General features: G+C 42.0%; 1 protein-coding gene and 1 long non-coding RNA gene across 4 annotated transcripts; both read left to right on the forward strand.

The window, feature by feature from the left end:
- The first annotated feature begins 6,267 nt into the window (after positions 1-6,267).
- On the forward strand, positions 6,268-24,636 carry LOC147638173 (uncharacterized). 3 transcript variants are annotated; one of them, XM_086798101.1, is made up of 5 exons: positions 6,307-6,473; positions 7,992-9,576; positions 11,503-11,553; positions 12,043-12,192; positions 24,050-24,636. In XM_086798101.1, the coding sequence occupies exons 2-5, from the start codon at positions 8,374-8,376 to the stop codon at positions 24,209-24,211; spliced, it is 1,566 nt and encodes a 521-aa protein (XP_086654227.1). In that variant the 5' UTR covers positions 6,307-6,473; positions 7,992-8,373; the 3' UTR covers positions 24,212-24,636. The 3 variants fall into 3 exon arrangements, with proteins under 3 accessions (XP_086654228.1, XP_086654227.1, XP_086654229.1); XM_086798103.1 differs by having other exon boundaries at positions 24,012-24,142; XM_086798102.1 differs by lacking the exon at positions 11,503-11,553 and having other exon boundaries at positions 6,268-6,473.
- LOC147638174 (uncharacterized) lies at positions 14,860-19,707 on the forward strand. Its single transcript, XR_015265818.1, has 2 exons — positions 14,860-19,502; positions 19,594-19,707. It is a non-coding gene; the product is annotated as an uncharacterized LOC147638174 (long non-coding RNA).
- Positions 24,637-25,746: the final 1,110 nt, after the last annotated feature.

Here is a 25,746-nt window from a genome sequence, read left to right on the forward strand (position 1 = left end):
AGATTATGAGTGACCAAGGGTCACACTTTATTAACAAGGTAATTAAGCACCTCATGAAAGATACAGAAGTCTTTACCCTACTTTCTACTTGCCGATGTGGCTAGGTAGAGAGCACAAAGAAGATCTCACGTGGCATTCTAACAAAAACTATTTAAGAAAATAGAATGGACTATGAGCACAAGCTTACAGCTGCTTTGTGAGTTTATCAAACATTATACAAGGTAGCCACGGGCTACACCCCATTCCGGTCAACCTATGGGGTTGATGCAATGATCGCCTTGGAGTACATAGTTCCCAGCTTGAGAATCACAGTTAGTGAAAGACTGACAAAGAATGGCTAAAAGGCTGATTGATTTAGAAAACTTGGAAGAAACCAGAGTAATAGCCATGCATGGGTTAAAGGTGAAAAGGCTAAATGGTATGACCAAAATGTCAAGGAAAAGGAGCTTAAGGAGGGCAACATATTAGTGTTATTTGGAATAGGGAGTAATAAGAGACAAAAGTAAAAACTTAGGGGATTGGGACCCTTTTGGCTCACTGAGATTACTCCACACAAGGGTCAATCAGAATTGTGACCCTTCATGGAATTGAAACCCATGGGTACATCAATGGGAGAAAATTGAAAAATTATTACGGACTCTAGACACATGATATGCTTGCCCAAATACATAAAAAGAGGGAGTAAAAGAAAGAAGGGTCAACAAAGCAAAACAGAGGATGAGTAAAACATTATCAACCAACATGGATACACTACCATCCATGGAAAATGATGACCTAGATATTGAACTTGCAAGGGTCAATATCCATGTGTCAAGTAGATTTTTCATTGTGTTGGTGTTTCTAGCCACCGTCACAACCTGATGTCATATGAAACATAAGAGTCTCTGGGTAAAGCAAAGTTAATACAAACTAATGCAAATGCTTGAAGTTTCCATGGTAGCACAGTTAATGTTGAGGGATGTTTAAATGTGCAAATTCATGTCAACAATAACCTTGTGGTGGTTGAAAAGGTATATGTCTTGCATGCAAGTGTGATGGAAGAGAGATCATGATGGCAAATTGGATCAACCTTTGAATGATTCCCAAAATCACTAACATAGGCTTCCCCTTCAAAGCCAAGAAGGATGTTGCTTGACTATCGTGATGAATGATCAACCTTTGAATGATTCCCAAAATCACTAACATAGGCTTCCCCTTCAAAGCCAAGAAGGATGTTGCTTGACTATCGTGATGAATGATCTTTATCATGTAATCATGGTGGAGATAAGCAATTCTCTCTGTTATGTTGCCCAGTGGTGCATCTTGAACATGTCCTTCCATGAAATCTTCTTAGCTAGCTACACATGTAGCCTATCCCATAAGATCCCATTTGACAAAAACTCATAAGAATAGGCAATTTGAGTGAGTAAGCAAGATAGTTATCTTAAGGCTTTTATTTAGCAAAACTTGTACATGGAGAGAAAATTCAGAAAATTGATGCAAGAATAATAAATTCAATACTTACTAGCACTTGTTCTCGCAGTGCAACACATATGGTCTAACAGCATGATCCATCAAACCTACAAAGCTAAGCAATTCTTCTCAAAAATCATCAAAGCATGCATTCTAACCATACTTCCTCATTCGTTAAAACCACATGTTCATAAAAATAGCTACCAAAATGACACATAAGCCACGCATCAATAACTTGTCACCACATAAAACATCATGTGCACAGCATCACCATAATAGACATCCTATAGATCAAGCCAAAAGCTAATAGCACACACAACATCCAGTAGCATAGAGAACTATGAAGGTCAAGTGATATCCATCTCTCAGTTTGTAGCCCAAACATAAACATTTGAGCTACATGGGGAACTTGCCCAACCAGTCTATTGTAGCCATAGTGAACCAATAGCCTGGCACTATTGAGCAAAGAGAAATAAACTCAATGGGATCCCCATCTCCATTGCATCTTTGCATTAGTTTGGCTCTAGTGAATATGGCTCTATCCTAGTAATGGTCATGCTCATCCCATCTAAACTATTGTGTGAAAAATTCAATGCCTAAAGAGCAATGCTCTTAGCAAAGCTAGCAGGAATCTCACAAAGAGCTTGTTGAAATAAAATTGATTATTTGGATCATCGAACCCAGCATACCTCTTTGGGTATTAATCCAATGAGGGAGTTACACATCTAGGAGGTTCTTCATGAGTGCAGATACTAGTGGCCCAAACTCTTCCATGGAAATGCTCTTTAGTAGGGCCTTTTTATATGATGGGTATGCCAACCTCCTCTTCTACTACTAGTGCTACAATATGCTGATTATGTTGCATCATTATGCTTTTCATTTTATTCACATGTGCTGGGAATGGCTCATTAGCTTTCATTTCAAGACCAAAGATTTAAATTTTGAGGCTTCTTTCGCTTGGCTTGAAAAAGCTTTTCTAGCTTATCCTAAGCCCCTTTTAATGTACCTTTGTCAACTAATGTGATGAATGAAAAAATCTCCCAAACCTAACACAATAATAGCTAATGCCTTTTCATCTTTACTAAGCCAAAAATTCTTCCCAGCCTCATGTTCACTTCTCTTTTCCACTTACAATCTCCCATAAACTATCCTTCATCAAAACATATTTGATTTTCACTTACCTGTGTGAAAACCATATCCACCGTTAAACTTTCCAATGAGGAATGAAGTAGCCAAGCTAATGAAATGAAATTAATAGCCTAGAGCCATATATTACTAGTAGGGAACGGTGGTAGGCTCTCATACCAACTTAAAAAATAAGCTGGGAGCTCAATATGGTGGGTAGAAGTGGGTTAAGCTAACCATATGTGCATAATGAAAGTAGAGAAAAAGTGATTAATAGCCTAGAGCCATATATTACTAGTAGGGAACGGTGGTAGGCTCTCATACCAACTTAAAAAATAAGCTGGGAGCTCAATATGGTGGGTAGAAGTGGGTTAAGCTAACCATACGTGCATAATGAAAGTAGAGAAAAAGTGATTAAGCTAATGACAAGATAGTAACAAGGCAAGAGATTAGATTCAACACACATATTTTGCATTAGATTATGTGCCTTTAAATAGGCTAGAATACATCATCATTAGCACTTTGCTTTGATTAATCCATTGCCTAATTTAGCCCTATTAGGGCTCTCATGATTGTAGCTCTCTTGAATCTAGGCCCATTTAATGCTCATTGTTGACTTTTATGCACCTACTAGCCCACTTGTTCTAGGTGCCTCCTTTTTTTATATCTAGCTTGGGCTAATTCTTACCCACATACGTCATGGTTTATGGATCATCTGGCCTGTCTACTCATCTACTCATTTAATACACCCTTCACATAATTTCCTAAGGCTACATGCTCTCCCTTAATGCCCAGATGGTTGCACCCTTCATCACTTATTTTTCAAAAAGCTTGAGGATCTGAAACCAAGCCAAGATCCCCAAACCGCTTAGTAAGTTAAAGAGGCCTCCTTGATGTTTATTCCTAACGGAGAGGCACTCGACAACATCGCATCAAACATTCTTTATGGCCAACTAGCCAACCCACTGGAGAGAGCTCATGAGCTCACTTTCGACAAGCTAGTGGAACTTAGGATCATTAGGAAATACCTCATCTGGCTCACCCATGAATCATAACCCTAATGCCAAAGCTAGAGAGCAGAGTTGGGATCGCCTCGATGAGCATCATGTGCCCCCACCACTTGCAAGGAGGAGTTGTGTGGCCAACCATGGGGATCTGCCACACTCCTAATAAGTAGCATGCCACTAGAGATGTGGGAAGATTTTTTCAAAGACAAACATGATACTTAGTGTAAGCTCCTCTACGACTTCCCATACATTCTGCCCACTATCACTAAGAACATCACTAAAAGTTTGTGTGGATGATCCACACGATAAACTGCTTCTACAAGGCATGCCACAAGGTTTCACATCTAGCAATTATGGTCATCATTAGATTCTTTAAGCTTATCAAGGACCTCCTCCTTCGCTTCTTCTGCCTTCTCCCCAATTGGACACAACACACTCACATCCACGTCATGGGATGGCATTTGATATCAATGAGGCCTTGATTTTAGAGGGTGGAGGAGATCTTCTACTACTTCCAAAGGGTGGAGTGGTTCCTAGCCCACCAAATCATCGATTTTAAAGACATGTTTTGTAACTTCCAAAGGATGGAGTGGTGTTCCATGCAGTAGTAGATCCTCTATTTCCAAAGGGTGGGATGGCTCCTCCTTCGCTTCTTCTGCCTTCTCCCCAATTGGACACAACACACTCACATCCACGTCATGGGATGGCATTTGATATCAATGAGGCCTTGATTTTAGAGGGTGGAGGAGATCTTCTACTACTTCCAAAGGGTGGAGTGGTTCCTAGCCCACCAAATCATCGATTTTAAAGACATGTTTTGTAACTTCCAAAGGATGGAGTGGTGTTCCATGCAGTAGTAGATCCTCTATTTCCAAAGGGTGGAGGAGATCTTCTACTACTTCCAAAGGGTGGAGTGGTTCCTAGCCCACCAAATCATCGATTTTAAAGACATGTTTTGTAACTTCCAAAGGATGGAGTGGTGTTCCATGCAGTAGTAGATCCTCTATTTCCAAAGGGTGGGATGGCTCCTAGCCCACCAAATCATCGATTTTGAAGACATGTTCAAGTGTCCCAAAATCTAGAGTAGATCTTCAGTTACTTCCAAAGGGTACAATGATTTCCAACCCACTAAATCATCGATCTTGAATGCATGCTCAAACAATAGATTTCCCCCGCCCCCGCCCCCACCCCCACCCCCACCCCCCTACAAGATGTTCTCTCATGGCCTTCCTCTCACCATTGATGGGGTTGGTTGTTATAAGTTCATGACCTAGTGGCACAACTATGACATCCACATCAAACACCGATATTCCAAGGACACAACTAGGATTATGCTCGACATTGGATTTTGGTCCCCCCTACAAAATGTTCTCCCACGGCCTTCCTCTCACCCTCGATGGTGGCTATAAGTTCGTAACCCAGTGGGACAACTATGGAATCCCAAGCACATCAACATGGATTCCAAGGACAAAACTAGGATTAGGGAGGGGAGTATGTTAACCACATTACCTATATATGTGTGTGTGCCTCACCATGGTTACTTGTACACATAAGAAAGTTAGATTCTCTCACACTCAAAAGCAAATGAAAGCATAGAGGAGGCACAACACACAAGAAGGAACTCCAAGCACGCACACACACACACACACACACACTCACAAGCAAATGTAAGCATAGAGGAGGCACAACACACAAGAAGGAACTCCAAGAACACACACACACACACACTCACAAGCAAATGTAAGCATAAAGGAGGCACAACACACAAGAAGGAGCTCCAAGCACACACACACACACACTCTCTCTCTCTCTCTCTCTCTCTCTCTCTCTCTCTCTCAAAGTTTGCTAAGAGCTGACTTGCATTACACTCAAAAGCAAGATTGGCACAAGTAAATAGGAGGCTGTACTACACGTATAGAGTAGATTATATTAGAATATAAAATTACCACCAATGGAGTGAACTGTTACACAATTATTACATTTGCATTCATCAATCATATTATTACATTTGCATTCATTAATTTGTTTGTCTACCTCTAGATTTATTTGATCCCCCATTAGCTATGGCAACTCAATCCGGAGCACACCAACGATAGTAGCAACAATATGGGATAATGGCATACAATACACCAGCTACTATGCCGCCTCAAGCAAGCGTCTAGGATTCAAGCGTGGAGGCGGAAGTTGCTAGTGACCAAGGCCTTGATGTCCGCCATAATAGCAATCCAGCAACTGCGGCTAGTGCAACCATGACGCTCCTGACCATCTTCAAGCCCATGTTGGACGGATGGGCAATCGCCTGCAAAGAAGGCCAAGAAGTGGAAGGAACGCGAGAGGAACTAGGTGAGAGAAGATAGCGCAAGGAGCAAACATCGCAAGGGAGAGAAGCCTATTGGTGTCGGTTAGAAAATAGATTGCCATGCAACTATCCACCAGCCCCTAACAGAAACTTTGTAGAGAAAAAAACTTTCAAACTTTAGAGAAATAAAAACTTGAAAGTTTGTAATGATTAATTAATGATTTTTTTCCATCCTACATGTAAAAAACAATTAGTTTGTTCCTAATATATAGACAAATAGGGGCCCATAACTATCTCGTACCCTTAAAATAAAATTGTATAAAATAGGGGCACACAATGAGCGATTAATTAAATTCATTAATTATTTGAATCGAGAAACCTAAGGTTATCTCTAATATATATAATATATAATGGTTATTAGTTATCTCTAATAAATATAATATATAATGGTTTTGTGAGGGTGAAGGAAGACAGCTGCCTTCATCATTTTTCATGGTCCCTTCCCTCTTTGTCAATGTTTCTCTACAGCAGCACCAAGAAATTCTTAGCCGGAGTCTCGCGGGGCGTGGCCACGAAGCTGTGCGGAGCAGGTATCATCTAAATCTCTCACTTTTCTTCCTCTTCTTGCATTGCCATCACTTGGAGTTTCGCTCAGAAATCGCACGTTTTTTTTGAAGGTAAGTCATCTGCTAGATCAGTATAATCCTTCACTTTTTAACGGTTGATCGTCTGCTAGATTAGTATAATCCCTCTCAGATTGCGCTCATTTGGAGCTTACGTTTGACCTAGCTTTCGTGCATTTGATCTGCGTTTAAAGCTGGTCCCTGCGTTTTTTAATACAGATTGTGCAAGGGCCAGGACCTGTGTCCAGCGCAATGGCTGTTGTTAAAGTTACGTATAAAAGTATCTTCCGAATTGCAAACCGAGGTTAGGTAGCCTATCCAAGATCGTCAAGGTCGGGGGTCACAAGAATTTAAATCTGAGCCATTGATCATCATCATTTGAATGACGCCTGGCACCATCAACCAATCAAGAAGCCCCTTTCTGCTCAGAATCCGAGGTGTTGGGCCATAATTACCTGTCCCCTGCTTCCCCCAACCTTGATGTACAGGAATGCTCCCCAGTTGCATGTGCCTTTGGCTGGTTGTGGTATTCTAGGAGCATTTCTCCCTGGAAAATGCTCCTGGGGACCATTTCCTTCCTGAAAAGTGTGTCTTGGATATTTCTGTCTTCTCTAAACTTGAAACTGGGGTTTGAAGGGGGGGGGGCATGTGAATGTTTAAATTGGGAGATAGGGACGAAATTCTCCATGGGTTCTTTGATATGAATTTTGGAGAGAATTTGTTCGGGTGTATACATTTTAACGTTTAGATGTAATGAAGCCAACTGAACAGAATTAGAGGAAGTTGGGGACTGGAGAATGAGAAAGAGTGAGAAAACTTTAGCACCATGGGTGGATTTGCAACCCCTAGTGCTTGCAGATAAGGGTTGGTGTATGGAAGACATATTGCACCACTACGCAAGTTTGCAAAAACCTTTACAATCTCCATGCACAAGGAAAAGACATGGAAGGCCTGAAAGGTGGGACAGTGAAACACAAGAGGGTGGAAATCTGTAAGCCCTAAAGCTTCCCTTTAGGGACCCTCTGTTTTTTGTTCTGATAACTTTGACCACTAGAAGCTGGCGAGGTTCCACTCAGCATGGAGAGAAGCATTAGTGCAATAACAGGAGAAAGGGAACCACAAGGAATAGCTATTTCATGCAGGATCCCTTCGACAAAGGAGTAGGAAAATATGCAGTTGGGATTATGTGAATGGAAAACAGGTAAGAAGAACAAATAGGAAGGTCTTAAGGACCTACTTTTTGCAGAAAAACAAAATTTTGTTGTTTTTGCTTATTTTCTCTGTGATTATGGGTCTCAATTGGATTTCTAGTTTTGTGGAAGTTTGATGGTGATCAGTTTCAAACCTTTAATGTTCATCTCATCATATGGACCGTGTATGTTACTGGTTATGTTGTAAGACTGTGGGAACTATTTGATGGATTCGGACGTTGGTGCCGGTCTTTACTGGAATGATAATATTAATTTTTTGTTTTGCCAAATGTAGGTTCTACTGGAGAAATTCAAGTTAGACCAAAACCATCTTCAAAGGCAGCTTGCAAGAACTGCCATAGCTGTTACAGCAAGTTGGGAACATGATGAAGGTGCCCTTGCACAGGGAAAATAACATACACAGCAGATTTTTCAAAAAGCATAGCACAGCACGTCATACTACTTTATATGAAGGAGCTGTTGAGAGGGGTTGTGCATCCGAAAGATTCCTCTGGTGGGTCTTTTACAGGTTGACCCTTGTATGGAGATTTTGAACTTTAGTTGGGAGAAGCATATTTGTATCACGAATGGATTCTGTGGTACCAAGCAGGCAACATGCTCTTGTAAATTTGGTTGACCCTTCCATGAAAGAGTAACTTTGGTGCTTTAAGTCAGAAATGGATGGGAAAACAGAGGTGTTCCATGAGCATAAAACTGACACTGGAGAGGAGGACAAAAACATCAATAGGGAGGAAAAAGTTTTGCCAACTTTGGACATAAATGACAAGACATGCCATGAAACTAGACAAATGATGCCTACAAAGCAAGTACCGGATGTGATCATAATTGACGATGATGATGAAAGTGGTGAGATTGAAAATCATGACACCTCCAATGAGGCTGATTTTTGTGATGATGATTATGATAGTGATGCTGGCTCTAGGAAACTTCAAAGCCGCTCTAACAGGCCATCTGGTTGGCTTAGTGCTGATGGATTCAGTGCAGGTCATTCAGAGTTTTCAGATAATTCTGATGAAGATGATTGCTTTGTTATGAATAAGGAGCCCATGGAGCCTGGGCCAAGTCGGTTGTCTTGGTGTTTGCATCAAAGGGTACCCAAGGGTGAGAAGAGGCCTGCTCAAATTGTGTTCAACTCAAACAAAATGAGGCAATTGTCAAGCAGCTCTTCTGACTGTGAAATTATTGAGGATTTGGATGGAAAGGTTCGGCATGATTGGGAGACAGCTGCTCTTAAAAAGCGGCTGGGAAATGCTTTCAATGGAGGTAGTTACAGAGCAGAAAGTGAAGAGAGCACAAGTGCTTTAAATCCTGCTGGTCATGCAGCAAGGAAAAGCTTAGGTGGGAAACAAAAAGGTCAAGCTCAACAGAATGAAATGAACAAAGAGGGGCAGTCAGAGCCTTGTCAGTCCGGTCCTTCATTTTTTCCCTTTCCAAAGGAGAGGGAATCAGTGCCAGCTACTCTTTTTGACCAGCAGGATTCGAATCATGACTGTCCTGATGCAAGATCAGAAAATGTCTCAGATTTAGCTGGGGAAGAGACTTCTGTTTCAGAAACTGCATGTATCAGTTCAGGCAATGATGCTGAGTTTTTTGATGAGAGGACACACAGTTCTCATCTAAACTCAGTCCCAGTAGGATCTAGTGATGATTTTCTAAGTGGGCTGTTACCACCAGAGGAGGGCTGCCTTGTGTCAGAACGGGGGGATGATGATCTTCAACAGCAAGAAGTTGCAGCCGAAGCAGTTTTGAAATCATCTGATGATTTAGTTGTTGACAGAAAAAACATAAATGAAGCTGAAGAGTTTCGACATACAGAGGAGGAAGAGTGGGCGTGGTGGCAGCAAGAACTGCAAAGACAGGTTGGATTTTTTATAAGAGTGGCTGCCTCACAGTGCCCTCACTTCAAATCTTGTTTTTGGGTTTTGGGGGGGTGGGGGGGGGGGGTTACAATGTCTGGAGTGTAGCATAAGCAAACAATACTTCAAGCATGCATGATATCTTTCGTGCTTGTTGCCTGGTAAAGTGCTGGATTTTAGTCTTTACTATTTCATTCAGAGGGCCTTACTCCATTAGATAAACTCATGTGAAGCTGAGAGATCTTCAGCTGTTGTATTAGGTTTGAATTAACTACCTGTGGGTTACACTCAAGCATTTAATGAGTCCACCGATTATCAAATATCCTTTTTGCTTTGCTGCCATGTGCCATTATCATATGGCACAGGAAGGTCAACGCCAACAGAAGAAAAGGAAGGTTGAAGCTGATTGCAGAATGCAGATGGAGAATAGGCAGAGACAGAGACTGGAGGAACCAATGCAGATTCAACTGATGGAATTTTTGGTGCTTTTTTGTACATTTAGCTTTAATTTTCATAAGAGGTGGTGCATTTTGGTTCTTACTTTGAGTGTATTTTTCTGCACAAATGCATAGAGCTTCTGACGTCAAGCTTGCATAAATTTTTTTGTCATTAACAACCCTCGAGGTTACAAGGTGTTTGATCAAGAAGATCAAGCTTTGTTACTTGCAGATAATCAAGATGAAAGTCGTTTTTAATGTTCCTTCATACAGTTGTTTGGGTTGTAAGTTTTGTGCTTTTATTGGAGTGATGCTGAGGGATGGCAGTAGGTTTTGTTGGTTGATCTGAGCAACCCAGTGTGGTAGCATGCTGTCAATAGAAAGACAAGTTCTCTTGCTTTCAAGCATGCTGTCAATAGAAAGACAAGTTCTCTTGCTTTCAAGAAGATGTTAGCACTGCTTCTTGATTTTCTACCTCTCCAGTCTGTATGGCTGCCATATGATAACTTGCATTGGTGAAGTCATTTGGTAGTTGAGTGTTGCTTTCAAGAAGGTGCTTGAAGTACCAGGTAAGTTTCTTGCATTTTGGTCAGCATCCTCGTTATCTGAGGATTCGAGTTGCCAAATTCATTTGTTGGGTTCTTTAAATACTGCAGAAGGGTGAACCACTCACAGGCCAACATTAAGCAATTTGGTCTTGAAAGACACAGAGATATTGCTCATTCTTACCTGCAAATCTTCATACTGAAGAATTAAAGTTAGATAGAGCAGTGGCTTTGTCACATGTACAGTACCTCAGTTGCATTGTCTGGAAATGTCGGGTGAGTAGTAGAGGCAAGGGTAGACGTGTCATGCGCATGCAAGCCTGCGTGGCATTCATTAGGGAGAATAGCAGGAACTTAGCTAGAAGAGAGCATATTAGACTGGAGCCAAAGAATGATTTGTGCATTTATAAATACTTGGCCTCTCTTTTTGCATGTGTGGTTTTGTTGTTCTGTTTCTGCTCATGGAGTGGTGATACTGCCCAAAGTCTGTTCCACAAATCTTCCCTTCTTTTGCAGCAGTTTTACTATTTGTAACATTAGCCATTTTGTGGTTGAGTATGTGGAGTTCAGACTATTTACAAGAATGTGTCGTCACTTAAAAAAGTGTGCCCCTTACCAAGTTCGTGTCAAATATAGTTTATGGTGTCTTGTAGCTTCTGTTCAAATGAGGGGAAAGTCTTTTTTTGTTCCCCATGAAAAGATCCAGGGAAAGGTTTGAAGTATGGTTCAAAAACTAGAGGTTTCCCTGAACACCATCTCAAAGTCTAGTGCATATGGGCAGCAGGTGGTTTGGAAAAGTGCACACTATACATTTTCTTGTTTGGTTATTTAAGCTTGCAAAAATGATTGAGAAGCATTAAAGGTGAAGAAGATGCATCTACTATGTAAAATTATTCTCACAGGCAACTCAGGATTATCATATATGGAGCTATTTTATGGATTTTCAGGGGAGTAGCATATGTTGGTGGCTTGGAGCACATGCAGTTGTATGCCATAATGTATGACATAGTCTCATAGAGGATCATTTCTTTGTATGGTAACATAACAAAAGTAATGGCTTCGACACTTGATTGTTAACATCTTCCTATGGTTATCCTTGAGACTTGAGTTATTACTCAAGTTGCAATTTTTGTATGAAATGAAGCATTTGAATTTTCAACATGTTTTTGTTATCTAATGCATCATTCAATTCATTTATTGGGATTCACTAATACTTTTCTGAAAGTCTCTTCCTGAATGTTGTATGTAATGTATGTAATTGATGTGGTATGTAACTATTTTCTTGCCATGGGAGCCCATGCTTCCTTAGTTGTGGTACTCTTTCCATGTTTGCATCACATGTTACCTCTGTACTAGCCCTTGATATTCTAAACCATTTTGTAATTAGTAGGCATATAAGTGTCCTCCTTATGCATTGTATGGGGTTTGATCTTCTCCCATGCGAGTTTGTTAGGCTTGACCAAAAAATTTGCTCTGACTTGTTTCAGGAGGTAAAGAATCTCGGTTACAAAGAACAGGCACAGGGTCGTGTACAGTCTGAGCTGGAGGACGTGGCTGCTACTTGTATGGATATGGCCACTTTGCTGCGGCAGTTAGGGGTCGAAGTTGATGGAGGAGTATTTCCGTCCATCCAGCAGGCAATTCTTTCTACAATTGGTTTTAATTTGAAAAGAAGTTTTTTTGACCATTCAAATACTTTTTTATCCTATGGAGAGTGCTTGTTAAAAATTTTATTTTTTTCCTATCCTGCATGTTAACAAATACTTTTTTTCCTATCAAGAGTTCTGGTTAACAATACTATTTTTCTTTCTAGTAGAGGAAGTTTACATGACCTTTTCTTATTGAAGCTAGCTTGGGCTTATCTTTCAAGAGTTCTGGTTAACAATACTATTTTTCTTTCTAGTAGAGGAAGTTTACATGACCTTTTCTTATTGAAGCTAGCTTGGGCTTATCTTTCTCAGGGGTAGAAACCAACTCTGACCCATTGTACATCTTGAAATTACTTGAATCAGATAGTAGAGGTTGAATTATTGGCCAACATCAAATTATTAGCACGAGTCATGAAAAAGGTTGGCATTTTCAATCATGGTGTAGATCATGTCGGGTGATCCGGTTAGCGACCAAATGGTCATGTACTAGCTCAAAAGCAGTCTGGAAGTCTCAAGAGCTTGGGTGATACTGTTAGCAACCAAATGGTTTGTACTAGCTCAAAAGCAGTCTTCTTTGTCAAAGCTTGGTTTGTATCATTGATGGCATGTGCCATAAACGACAAAAACTCGTCCACAAGTGTCTGATGCTCCTTAATAACCCCGAAGCATTCTAACCATGGTCTTAGTTATGCTCTCTGTCTAACCATCTGTTTTGGAAAAGCAATCACCAGCTTAACCCCATGTTTCTTCATTTATTGGAGTACAAGCTTGGAAGATGGGAGTTCATCTAGGTAAGAGTACTTTAGCATTAAGCATGTTTGGCTAGGGACCCATGGGCACGTGTCTCTAAAAGTGTTTAAGGCGGAACACATGATGTGTATGGGTTTTGCAGGTTGTAAGTAAAAAACCCAATCATTTTATTTATTATAAAGGTTTTATGGCTAATGTGTACATGGCAAGTACACGGCAAGTATATGCCACATTAACATGAGAGGGAACAATGTGTAAAGCAGGTGCTCCCTTACTAAGAGAACGTGGACATCCAATAAACTAGACACCCTTTATTAATGTAGTGTGAAGTTTGGGTACTATTAAAATAGTCCATCTTTAAGGTAGTCCTTGTAGTACAACCATCCATCGCGAATGTTGTACTCCAAAGCAATGCCTTGTAAGCACTTACTTCAAGAGTCCATGTGCTTGGGAATACATTCCCTTCATGGGTCCATTGATTGTAGGCGGATGCTGCCTTTTTCAGGGGCATCGACAACCATATTCTTCTTCCTTGGCGAGTTCTCAATCTACAAGTTAAATTTTGAGAGAAAATGCCACCAACAAAGCTGAGGCTAAATTACATGCCTCATCAAGGGCCAATAAAACCCAACACGTGGTAGATCCCAACGTCCCACCAGGATATGCCCTGTATACGTTCTACAAATCCATCACACTAGTTTGTGGACTCCTCTTTTAGTCCATGTTTTTTTTTTTCCTGTACGATATTGGACACGCACACTTTTTCCAAAAATACACACAAGTTCAAGAAAAAAACTGGACATGCATACTTTTTCCAAAAATACACAAGTTCATGAAAAATTCATTTTTTCTAAAACATGGGGTTTTCATGCTTTTCCTATATTTTAGCCCTGCATGTTCCTGCACTTGGATACCACATGGGCATATCTGTATAGCATGTGGGACCTCGAGTGGTAATTGGTTCCTTGTGAGCCACGAGTCAGCAAGGGTTCCACTATAAGCGTCCAAGGTCAGGTGTACAAGTCCCTCACATGGTCTTGGTCATGTGTGCAAGCCCCGCACATGGGGCAGTGCTAGTCCATATTGTGAGTCATCCTCTAGAGGTGTATTGGGTTTTGCTTGGGACACTAGTCGTAGGATTAGAGGTCTTATAGCATATCTATTTTGGGTATGTGTGCAGGTAGGCAAAGGGGCAGCCCTGTGGGCCACCCCAAAAGGGCTCATGGCCCTTGCCTATAAGAAGGGTAGCCTTGTGGGCCACCCTAGGGGCCAAAGAGGCCCCATGGCCAAGCCCAACAGCTCATGAAGGGCTGGACGTGCAGCGGCCAGCCCCAGAGGGGCTATTGCTTCAGTCAGCCAGCCAAAGAAGGGCCAGACCTTGGTCGGCCAACATATGGGCAGCCAGATCATAGGCGGCCAGCAGCCTGTGGGTGGGCACAGGCCTGAATGGCCCGCATATGAAAGACACCTATTTTATGGTGCATAAAACAAGTTGTGGGACTTCAGCAAACAGGCCGACCCCCTTTTAGCAGACCGACCAGCAGCTATATGTGCTTATAAAAGCAAAGGCATCTCATTATTCACAAAGTGCTGAAGTTATCCAAGGGCCAGGACAGCCAAAGGGAGAACCCAAGCAAGGTGAACTTGAAGGTCAAGAGTCATATCATTTACAGGCTGCAGATTTACAGCCGAGGAAGACCTGCAGAAAGTCGGTTGTTTTTCATCATTGAATAAAGCAAATACACCAGTCCTTGGTGGGGGCCCTTCAGAGGGTATTTGGGACCCAATTGGGTGTACTTTGTCTTTGTTCTTCTTCTCTACTCTTATCTCCGCTATTCTTCTCTACTCTTATCTCCGCTACTGTAAGCCCAGCGGGGCACGCAATGACAGACTTAACCACAAGAGATAAAGATACGGAGAGAGAGAAGGGAATAGGGATCTTGCACAATACACCACACTGAGCGGGGAATAGGCCCTGCCCCCGTTCAAGAATTTATTCAAGAACAATCCATGGGCACGCTGGCCAGGATCAATACAATCAATGAATACAAAACAAACAGATATGCCGATGTAGGATATCCAAGTCGATGTCGATGTCGAGGCACGAGATCTCTGATGCCGAGCACACCACAGGGATGACCCACAAGTATCTCTCACCGAGCTAGTACCAAATCCAATGAATCCAAGTCCAAGACCAAGTCTAGATCCAAGTCCAAATACAAGTCGAGATCCAAATCCAATAAATCCAAGTCCAGATCCAAGTCCAAAATCCAACTCCATGTCTAAGCTCTATGTCCAAGTTCCATATTCATGTCTAAGCTCTATGTTCCGTGTCCAGGCTCTATGTCCAAGTTCCATGTTCATGTCCAAGCTCCATGTCTAAGCTCTATGTTCCATGTCCAAGCTCTATGTCCAAGTTCCATGTTCATGTCCAAGCTCCATGACCAAGCTAAATGTTCCATGTCCAAGCTCTATGTCCGAGTTCCACGTTCATGTCCAAGCTCCATGTCTAAGCTCTATGTTCCATGTCCAAGCTCCATGTGCAAGTACCATGTTCATGTCTAAGCTCTAGCTTTCAAAGATGGGCGGAGCTGGGTGGCGGCTAGGTGGCGCCGCGACGGCCAGGCGGAGTTGGGCGGTGGCTCAGGGCTGGGCGGCGGCTGGGCTGAGCTGAGTAGCGGCGGTGGCGGCGGGATGAAGATGATGGTCTCCTTGCTCTCCAGAAGCTTGATGCCCAAAACAAGAGGGCTCTAGCTTCTTTTATACTTGGGGAGAGCCTTGCTTTTTGCCAAAAAGCCATCATGCTTTTGCTTTGTCTTTTTATGGTTTACTTTTTCCTTTTTGCCTTTGCTTTTACTCTTTTTACGTTTATTAATAAAATATTACTCAACTTTTGGTTTTGAGAAAGCGCCTTTTAGCTTTTTGGTCTGGCTTAGTCTTCTCGTCAATCCTGTTTTACTTTTTGCTTTTTCCTACTTTTTGACCAAGAATGGTGCTTTTTCTTAATCAAACCTTATGGACCCTATCTCCATGTCTTCTTCCACTTGTCTAGTGTCCGAGCATGGGTTTGATCATGTGAAATAGAGCTAGGAGGACGAAAACTGTAGACTGCAAGTGTTCCAAGCATGTCCATATCTTCCAAGTACATCCATATGTCCGTGGTACATCAAGTATATCCATATGTTTCAAGGTACAAGCCCCATCTGGTGAGGTTGTGCATCTGGTCTTTCCCCATATCTGTGGTGTCATCTGCACATCTGGCAACATCTCAGTGTCTTTTCTTTGACCAATAGCTTTGTTCTTGATGGTACTTCGTCATGGCGTGTCACATGTGTTCGATAAAATAAATGCATACTCACATTCTGCAAAAACTAGACACAAACTAGTCAACAAACAAGTATGCATCATTCGCGTCTATTGGGTACTCTAGGTATTGGCCAGGTAGTTTGGAGCCCAGGAGACTATCACATGCCATAAATCCAAGCATTGTCCACACATCAAAAACAACACATAAAGTCAAAGAAATTTAAACATACATCATAATGTAGTGCATAAGTAAAGATCCTCTTGGTCATGGATTGTCTTGTTTGGTTTCATCGAAACCTTGCTGAGCCATATGGTTCCCAAGGAAACCGCTCAGACTATCCTCAAGGCCATCTGGACACTAGGACCGCCCGAGAGTTCTTCCATGGTCATCTGGGCCATCTGGTTGCATTGACCGCCCGACTGCGAAATCCAATACAGTCATCTGGGCCATTTGGTCGCAATAACCACCTGACTGCGAAATCCAATACAGTCATCTGGGCCATCTGGTCGCCATGACTGCTCGACTGTGAAATCCAATACAGTCATTTGGGCCATTTGGTCGCAATGACCGCTCGACTGCGAAATCCAAGATATCTGGCATCGTTGCCGTCCAATGGGTCATCTGCCATCGTTGCCTTCCATATACAAATCTCATTCCGGCATTGTTGCCATCCGATGGGTCATCTGGCATCGTTGCCACCCATATACAAATCTTGCTCCTTTGGCTATCCGACATTGTTGCCACCCAAACTAGAGCATGTCCAAGAAACCATTATATAAGCAGAATAATGATCAATTCCGGTCGAATATATATACAGTGAAGAGGGCTAGAGGCACAATCCCTCTATTGAATCTGTCTTGATCGCAAGACGTCCATATCTGTACTTCAAATACATATGGACCAACCACTTTTTTATAAGCTCGAAGTATGTCTGGATAGTCCTAGAAGTACTTATCTGGCATCCATTTCGCATTCAATAGCGAATAATTCTTGAATTCCAAGAGGAACTTTCTGACCATTGTCTTTCCCCTTTTTTTCTCACAGAATGAAACACAATCTGTTCTGGCTCTTCCACCCCTGGTGGATTGTTCAAAACAAGTTTCTCTGGAGATAACCTGTACATGGTTTCAATAAACTGTCATGGAAAACATTATATATCTTCTAATGATCTGAAAGGTCCAACCGATGAGATTCATGGTTGATCTTCTTGGTATCTTGAAAGGTTCATATACCATCATTCTCTGACTTCGGCAATTCCAAAGATAAAATCCATAGCAATATTCTCCCATAGATCATTCAATGGGTGCAATAATCTTGCTGGTGTTTGTCGATCAAACTTGACCTTCTGAGAAACCAAACATTCTCAATGTCCTTCCTCATAGTAGGCCAATAGAAATAGCTCTCCCACCCCACCCCATTGTATCCTGTATAAAATGATGAGAAAGTAGATGATAATATGATCCTTTGCTTATTCCCTAATTAGATGTCAATGTTGAGGCACGAGATTTTTGATGCCGAGCACACCACGAGAATGACACACAAGTATCTCTCACCGGGCTAGTACCAAATCCAATATCCAAATCCAATGAATCCAAGTCCAAGTCCAAGTCTAGATCCAAGTCCAAATCCAAGTCCAGATCCAAGTTCAAATCCAAATCCAATAAATCCAGATCCAAGTCCAAAATCCAAGCTCCATGACTAAGCTCTATGTTCCATGTCCAAGCTCATGCCTAAGGTCCATGTTCCATGTCCAAGCTCTATGTCCAAGTTCCATGTTCATGCCCAAGTTCCATGTCTAAGGTCTATGTTCCATGTCCAAGTTCCATGTTCATGTCCAAGCTCTAGCTCCCAAAGATGGGCGGCTGGGTGGTGGCTGAGCTGAGCAGCGGTGGCGGCGGGATGAAGATGAGGGTCTCCTTGCTCTCCACAAGCTTGATGCCCAAAACAAGAGGGCTCTAGCTTCTTTTATACTTGGTGAGGGCCTTGCTTTTTGCCAAAAAGCCATCATGCTTTTGCTTTGCCTTTTTATGCTTTGCTTTTCCCTTTTTCCCTTTGCTTTTACTCTTTTTACTTTTATTAATAAAATATTACTTAATTTTTGGTGCTTTGCTTTTCCGGCTTTAAGGCCTTGCTTTTTGGCCTTGGAGTTGCTTTTTGAGAAAGCGCCTTTTAGCTTTTTGGTTTGGCTCAGTCTCCTCTTTCCAATGGTACCCTTGACTCGCGGTCAACCTTGTTTGACTTTTTACTTTTTCTTGCTTTTTGACCAAGAATGGTGCTTTTTCTTAATCAAACCTTATGGACCCTATCCCCATGTCTTCTTCCACTTGTCTGGTGTCTAGGCATGGGTTTCATCATGTGAAATAGAGCTAGGAGGACCAATGTCACGTGCATAAAATGCCATGGACATTCTCAGATGCTGGTCTAGAAGAGGCAGCCAGAAAAAGAGTATAAGAACCAGAAGTTGGAGCACACAGTGCTGTTTTGGCAGTAGTGTGGACTTGGAGAAGGACTTGGATCCCTGTTGGTTGTACCAGAGTAGAGCAGGAGCTGGCGGTTGAGACAAAAGGGCTGTCGACTGAACCAGAACCAAGGCGGCTACAGGGCGCATCACTTTTGATGATTATATGTCTAGTCGGCTGGCCGGCAGCAATCGGCCAGTTCTCCATGAAGTTATAAGGCAAGGGTGCTCCTCAATGTATTCATTCAACTCTTTAGGAGTTGGGTCCAAGTTAGGAGTAGTTTTGGTGATGTTCACCTTTTCAAGAAGGCAGCCAAGGGCTGTAGATTGTAGGTATCTTTTTGTACCATCAGAAATATACTAAATTTTCAGCATTTCTCTCTCTCTCTCTCTCTCTCTCTCTCTCTCTCTACTCTCCCTTCTGTTTGCGTTTTTGCATCAGCATGTTCTCAGTGGTGTTTAGGGTTGAAAGAAGACTCCCAGAGCTTCCGCGTGCTACAACCAAATAGTTATAGCTACATTGTGCAATTGCTTTTTAACTTTCTGGTCCGACTCAGTCTCCTCTTTCCAATGGTGCCCTTGGCTTGCGGTCAACCCTATTTGACTTTTTACTTTTTTCTACTTTTTGACCAAGAATGGTGCTTTTTCTTAATCAAACCTTATGGACCCTATTCCCATGTCTTCTTCCACTTGTCTGGTGTCCGGGCATGGGTTTCATCATGTGAAATAGAGCTAGGAGGACCAAATAGTTACAGCTACATTATGCAATCGTCAAGAACCAAGGTGATGAATATTCCTTGTCAAAGTATAATGTGAAATAGAGCTAGGAGGACCAAATAGTTACAGCTACATTATGCAATCGTCAAGAACCAAGGTGATGAATATTCCTTGTCAAAGTATAATCATGTTTGTAAGCTTCCGCATGTTATAGTGGTATCAAAGCTTTGCCTTTTGGTGAAGAGATCAGTCGAGAAAAAAAACAAGATTTTTTTTTTTAAAAATTTGCTTGTGTGGTTGGTTTTCAGACGCTAGTTGTAGTCCCATCCCGATGTAACTCTTGTCTCTCGATGGATGGTTGGTTTCTAGCCTCCGAAAGCGGTCGAAAATTTCCTCTACATACACAGTGGATGGTTTTATCGCGGCCAGGGAAAAACTTGACCCCTCCAACTATGGTAAATTCTGACGATGATAGAGAACACCAAACCCCTGCAGAAACTATTTCTTTGAGAGTGACTGCATCCAGAAGCCAAGTCACCGGTGATGATATAGACACCATGTTCCAAGAATTTATGTGCATCGTAGGGCAACAAGAGAAATTGATGCGGCCGTGCACAGCTTCTATAAAGGCCTTGGAGAAACAGATACCTCTTCAAGATACTCCTCTCCTCCGCTAGTCATCACCAAGATCCTTCTTAAACCCCTTCCTAGATACCTGCTTCGACTATCTCCCTTGAGGAGTTAACACACCAGTCCTGCGTGACATGATTTACAAGTATGAGAGGTAGAGCTTCGAACATAGGCTGGAGCGTGAGGAACGACGGCGACACATGGAGCATGAGCGATACCTTGCAGCTCTCAACACAAGGACGATACTAGCCACTTCTTCGACTCACCTTCACAAAAGGGTGAATCTCAATAAGTATAACACTAAACTCGACCCCACAACTTTGTACTTCTGGATTTATCTGTTTGAAGCCTGTTTTGCAATTGGTAGGAAGCCGGATATAAAGAAGGTTGTGTTAATTGGTTGCTACATAGAAGGAGAAGCCATCTCTTGGTCGACACATTGGGCCGAGGAAAATTCCAATCATGGAGATGTTGCTTGCGAGTGGGACCAATTTGTCACGGACCTCAAGAAGTGGTTCCTACCACCGCAGTATCTTGAGCGAGGATGAGTATCGGGGATTGCGCCAGAATGTGGAGCCAGTCCTCTAGCTTGCAAAAAAGAGCTAAACAAGGCATTGCAAGGTTAAAAGACAAAGGTACAAGATCTAGTTAAGGAAAAAAAGGCTATGATCAAATTCACCAAGCAGCAACACATCTCAACAGGCAAATTGCTAATGCCAAGGCTGACCTCTCCAAACTAGAAGACACAATCGAGGCCCTCACAAAGGAAAGAGAAGAATTGACAACACAAACAGGCAATTAAAATTTAAGAGTCTAGGTAAAAGAGAGAAGAACAAATAACACAAGCTTTGGAAGAAAAGAAATCTCACCTGATCTAAATTTGCCAAAGTATTTAGCGATAGAAAGCACGACTCCTACTGAGAACAATGATCTATTTGAAAGGTTGAGGAAAAGGGTAGCACCATCACTCACTTGGCTTTACAGTTGCAAAAATCAGATGAGGATAAGAGAGGTCAATTCTTGTACGGTTTAGACTTGCAAGTCTAGTGGGATGTATGCCACAAACTTTTGATTGGACACTTTCGCTTGTGCAAAGTGCCGAGATGAAATACAATATAGAAAACCGAAGACTCCTCAACCCGGAGTAGCCAAGGCAGCGACTGCCAATGGCAACAGTGGCAGTACCGGCCGAATTGAGTTGTTCAAGACAATTGGCTACACATGTGGCTAGAGAGTGGTGATCCTCTTCGACAGTGGCAGTACCGGGGACGTGGTCACGGAACAGGCCACTCAGTGAGCCCGTTTCTCATTGACCTTGTTAGATAAGAAAGTGGAGGGATTTAGCACAGGCATGACAACAAGTATCAAGTTTGAAGCTCGTCGTGCTAAATTAGCTATCGAGGGCACAAAGTTTGTGCACGATTTCATGGTTGCCCATCTTGTAGGTGCATACCTTATCTTAGGGATCTAGTGGTTTCACAAGTGATCCATTTGTTAGAGTTTGCAAGGCAGCAAGGACAAAGTGGTGGATTAGCAGAAGCTTCTCTTGTCCGATTGCAAGTAGAGGGCTGCAAGGATCTTTGGTATGCATCATGAAGCTGTGAATCAACAAGATCATTGTACATATAGCATGTTTTGGCAATATATAGTAAATTAGGTCTCTCTCTCCTTCTCTTTTGTGTCTTTGCTAAACATAGGATTAGCGTTAGTCTTCTTTGCTTAGCATTAATCATGAACATGCTTCCGCAATGCTTGTTACATTGTGTCACATGCGGAAGCTCTTGGAGTCTTCTTTCAGCCCTAAACACCAACTTGGAACATGCTGATACAATACGCATACAGAAGAGAGAGAGCTGAGTATTCAGTATATTCTATGGTACAAAAAGGTACATCTTGGCTAGCCCATGGTTGCCCCTCAAAAGGTGGTAAAACACCTAATCTATTGCTAATCTAGGACCCAGTCCTGGCTGGACTGAATGATCTAAAACAATGAGCAACATTGCCTTTTATAAGCTTTGGGAATTATTGATGGACTGGTCGATTGTTGGTCGGCCAGAAAATTCTGCAACTTTGCTGCAGCGGCAGGTGTCCTATTCATTCATGCGCTGGGCGACAGCCTTTCTTGTCCTCCACCAGTCCCTTCCTTGCCAATATCAGCAACATCTGCTCCAAAATCAGGTTCAAGTCTGGTTCTTTATATGTTGCCCCTTTAGGGATTAGCCCTGGGATTAGCTTGCACATGTCTTGCACATGACATTTACCCTGGACGTTGATTGGGAGCAGCACACGTTTCGGATTACCCGAAATGTGTCCAAGGCTCTTGTGATCATTAAGTGTGAGCCATGGATACCTAACTTTCTGGTCATCAGCCATATCCAAGCTTCACGAGAGATTCGGAAAAGTGCACAGTGTGCGGTGATCTATGTTCAAACCCAGTGCTTCAGAGAAGTACAAGGCCCTGCATGATTGGTTCCAGAAGATCTTTATTTGGGATGACCTTCCTTCTAAGCTTCCCCCATCTAGATTTTGCTACGCACATATATATAGCACTATATTGTGCTAGTTGGCTATCAATAATGCTGTCGGTCTCTTTTTAGTGTCCATGATTTCGACTTGTCCAATGGGTGTTTGCCATGTGGCAGTGTCACGTGGCATATGCATTAGCTCCGAGGTAGCCCGTACACCAGCTGGCACCTATTAACTGCCTGCAGATTCTAATCCTGTTGCCCACAACCTGTATGTAGGTGAGTGTGTGTCACATTTAGCATCCCTATTCCTTGGAGCAACTGGTCCTTGGGCATGATGATCTCTTCTTGTACAAGGCTCACTGTTGTTTGCATCATGTGGAAAGGTCAGTCCATCAATGTAGGGCAACAATTTAAGCGATAGTTCAATGCAGGTCTGTGGTTATGGGCTTTATGCACACTTGCCCCAGTGCTCACACATGTCTGGGCGTGCATGGTGCTTATACTTTGTGTCTAGACTCTAATGTTTGGGTTTCTGGAGAGAACCCAAATAGTGACTTCCCAAACCAGGACTTTTGCACTCTTGGAACCTAGGTATGGCGAGTACCAATACACCAGGAAGAACCCAAATAGTGACTTTTCCCAAACCCGTATTGTGAGCTGCTGGAACCTAGGGGCTCTAACCTATCCAAGCACATGTGTGCCTAAAAAGAAAAAAATTTCAGGCTCACTAGTTTGTGATACCAGCCGTAGACAATGTAGTGCTACGTGCTAGGGTTTTCAGAGATAGAAAAGAGTGTGGTGGAATCACACATACAACACACACAAGAGTCCTAAACTACTGTCTGTATTATACAACTGAAATTCAAGTACAAAGGATGGCTGAGAGTGAAGACGTCAACTTGCAGACCAACACTGTTGAAGATCTCCGCGGTTAACCCACGCTGTAAGGGAAACACTCTGTAGAGTGACTGTGCTGAGCAAATGCAGATGATTATAATGGTTTTGCTACACAGGTATATATAACACTATATTGTGCTGGTCGGCCTTTTTTTATTGTCCACAACTTGTTGTCCAATGGGTGCTTGCCATGTGACATATGTGCTGGTTCCAAGGTAGCCCGTACACATGCCCGCCTCTATTAATTGCCTGCGAGTTTGCCCATAGCCTGTTACCTGTATGTAGGTGAGGTGTGTCACATTGAGCATCCATATTCCTTGGGGCACCTGGGTTCCTTGAGCATGATGATCTTTTCCTGTACAAGTCTTAATGCTGTTTGCATCATGTGGAAAGGTCAATCCATCAATGCAGGGCAACACTTTAAGCGATAGTTCAATGCAGGTCTGTAGGTGATGTGTGATGGGCTTTTTCCACACTTGCCACATTGCTCACATTATTTTAGGTGTGCATGGTGCTTATACTTTGTGTCTAATGTTTGGGCCTCTGGAGTTTGTGATCTTGACAAGTGCTTTTGTTTCAGAGAAGACAATAGTGAAAGTAAGACTTCCTGTCTTGCAGGTGAATGCTGCTTACAAAAAGGCTCTTCTTCGTTTTTGCCCTGATCGTGTTACAGCGTTGGCTAGAAGCGATCCTCTGCATCAAGTGGAAGCAGAGGAAACGTTCAAACTCATATCAAAAATGCAAAACACTTTGCAGCTAGCTGCAGCCAGCAATTATTGAGTTATATACCTTCTTAGTCAAAAAAAGGGTTTTGGCAACCCAAATACCTTCTTTTGGGTCCAAAATGTGAAGCTTGCTTACTGACTGCATTAAGAAGTAAGAACTCTTAAGGACAGTATTGAAAGTTTTGAGCAATACATTTATACAGAATTTGTAAATTTAGGGCTTGGTGTTTGTAGACTTCAGGAAATTTTGAGTACATGAGAAGTTAGTATATAATTTCTGTCCTTGAAGAGGTGAGGGTTTTAGTGTTTTTGGCATTGTTTCTCCACCTGATTTTGAGAAGCAACTTCCAGGTTTGTCATGACCTGGTATGGCAAAGCATGTTAGTGTGTTATTTAAATCTCTTTTGACATGTGACACCTGAACAGGACATCTGATTACTTGTCATAGGGGAAATCTATACTTTCTGAATGATTATCTTATCAAGTCTACAGCAGACACATTTATTTATATTTGAGCTGCAAAAATAAATCATTAATTGGACCAGATCTGAACAGACTAGCATTTCATTATCATATAAGCTTGGATTCATTTTTTGGGGGCAGGGAGTCTGTAGTGTGTGTGATTTTATATGCCCCTTAATACGGGTTGGTTAGTCTGTGTATATGCTGTTTGTAAACTGACATGTTTATGTAACCATTTAAACGGCAAAAAATGCTCTGAATTGAACCTTTTTTCTGAGGCGTGCTCGGCTGCCCTTTTGTTTGCAAAGTCAGCCTTGTCTCTTTTTTTTTTTTGGCCCTTTTCGGTTAAGGTTTGAATGTAAAATACCCCTTTAAGCGTTGGATTGGTGCATATCTTAACAGTCTCTCTCTTGTATAAGACGGAGTTTTAACACTCTAAGCGGAATGTGGGACTTTAAAGAAGCAGAAACCCTCAAGTGAACTAGGAGAGGGGTTTATTTTGATTGAAGTATCCTTAGAGAATTTTAATAAACCCTCTTCCCTAATTGTTGTAGATTAACCTCTCTGTGAACCTATCAACTTGCTGGCAGACATCAAGTTTCTTCTGCTCACAAAACAATCAGTGGTGTCACTCACAAATAGCTGTCTGTGGCCATTTACTCGATGTAAAAGAGAAATTGATGATGGGACGTGCTTCAGAGTACTAGACTCTTATTGGAATCTTATTTGTGCATGGTGTTAGGTGGACATAAATTAGTACTCTCTTCTTTACAAGAGAACATTTTTTATTTGCATTGCAGATGAAGTATAGATGCAATTTTGATGCAAAGAAACCTCTGGACTTAAAAATGACTTTGGTAGATACTTTTCAATGATTATCTAGCTTCATGCATAAATGTCATGTGAAAGAGAGAGAGCACACCCCAAAAAAAAACAAAAAAACAAAGTGTGATTCGGTAAAACTTCCAACAAAATAATGCAGCCAGAAATCAACTATCTAGCTGCAATGGTGCACATTTTAAAAAAGGTTCATGAAGCCATGCAGTCAAATTATGTGGTACTATGACTAGTGCAAGTTTTCAAGAACACTTCGATCATGAGGGATAAAAAAAATTGCATTATTGTATA

This window comes from Cibotium barometz, chromosome 5 (assembly GCF_041138505.1).
Source record: "Cibotium barometz isolate CiBa-2024 chromosome 5, ASM4113850v1, whole genome shotgun sequence".
NCBI lineage: Eukaryota > Viridiplantae > Streptophyta > Polypodiopsida > Cyatheales > Cibotiaceae > Cibotium > Cibotium barometz.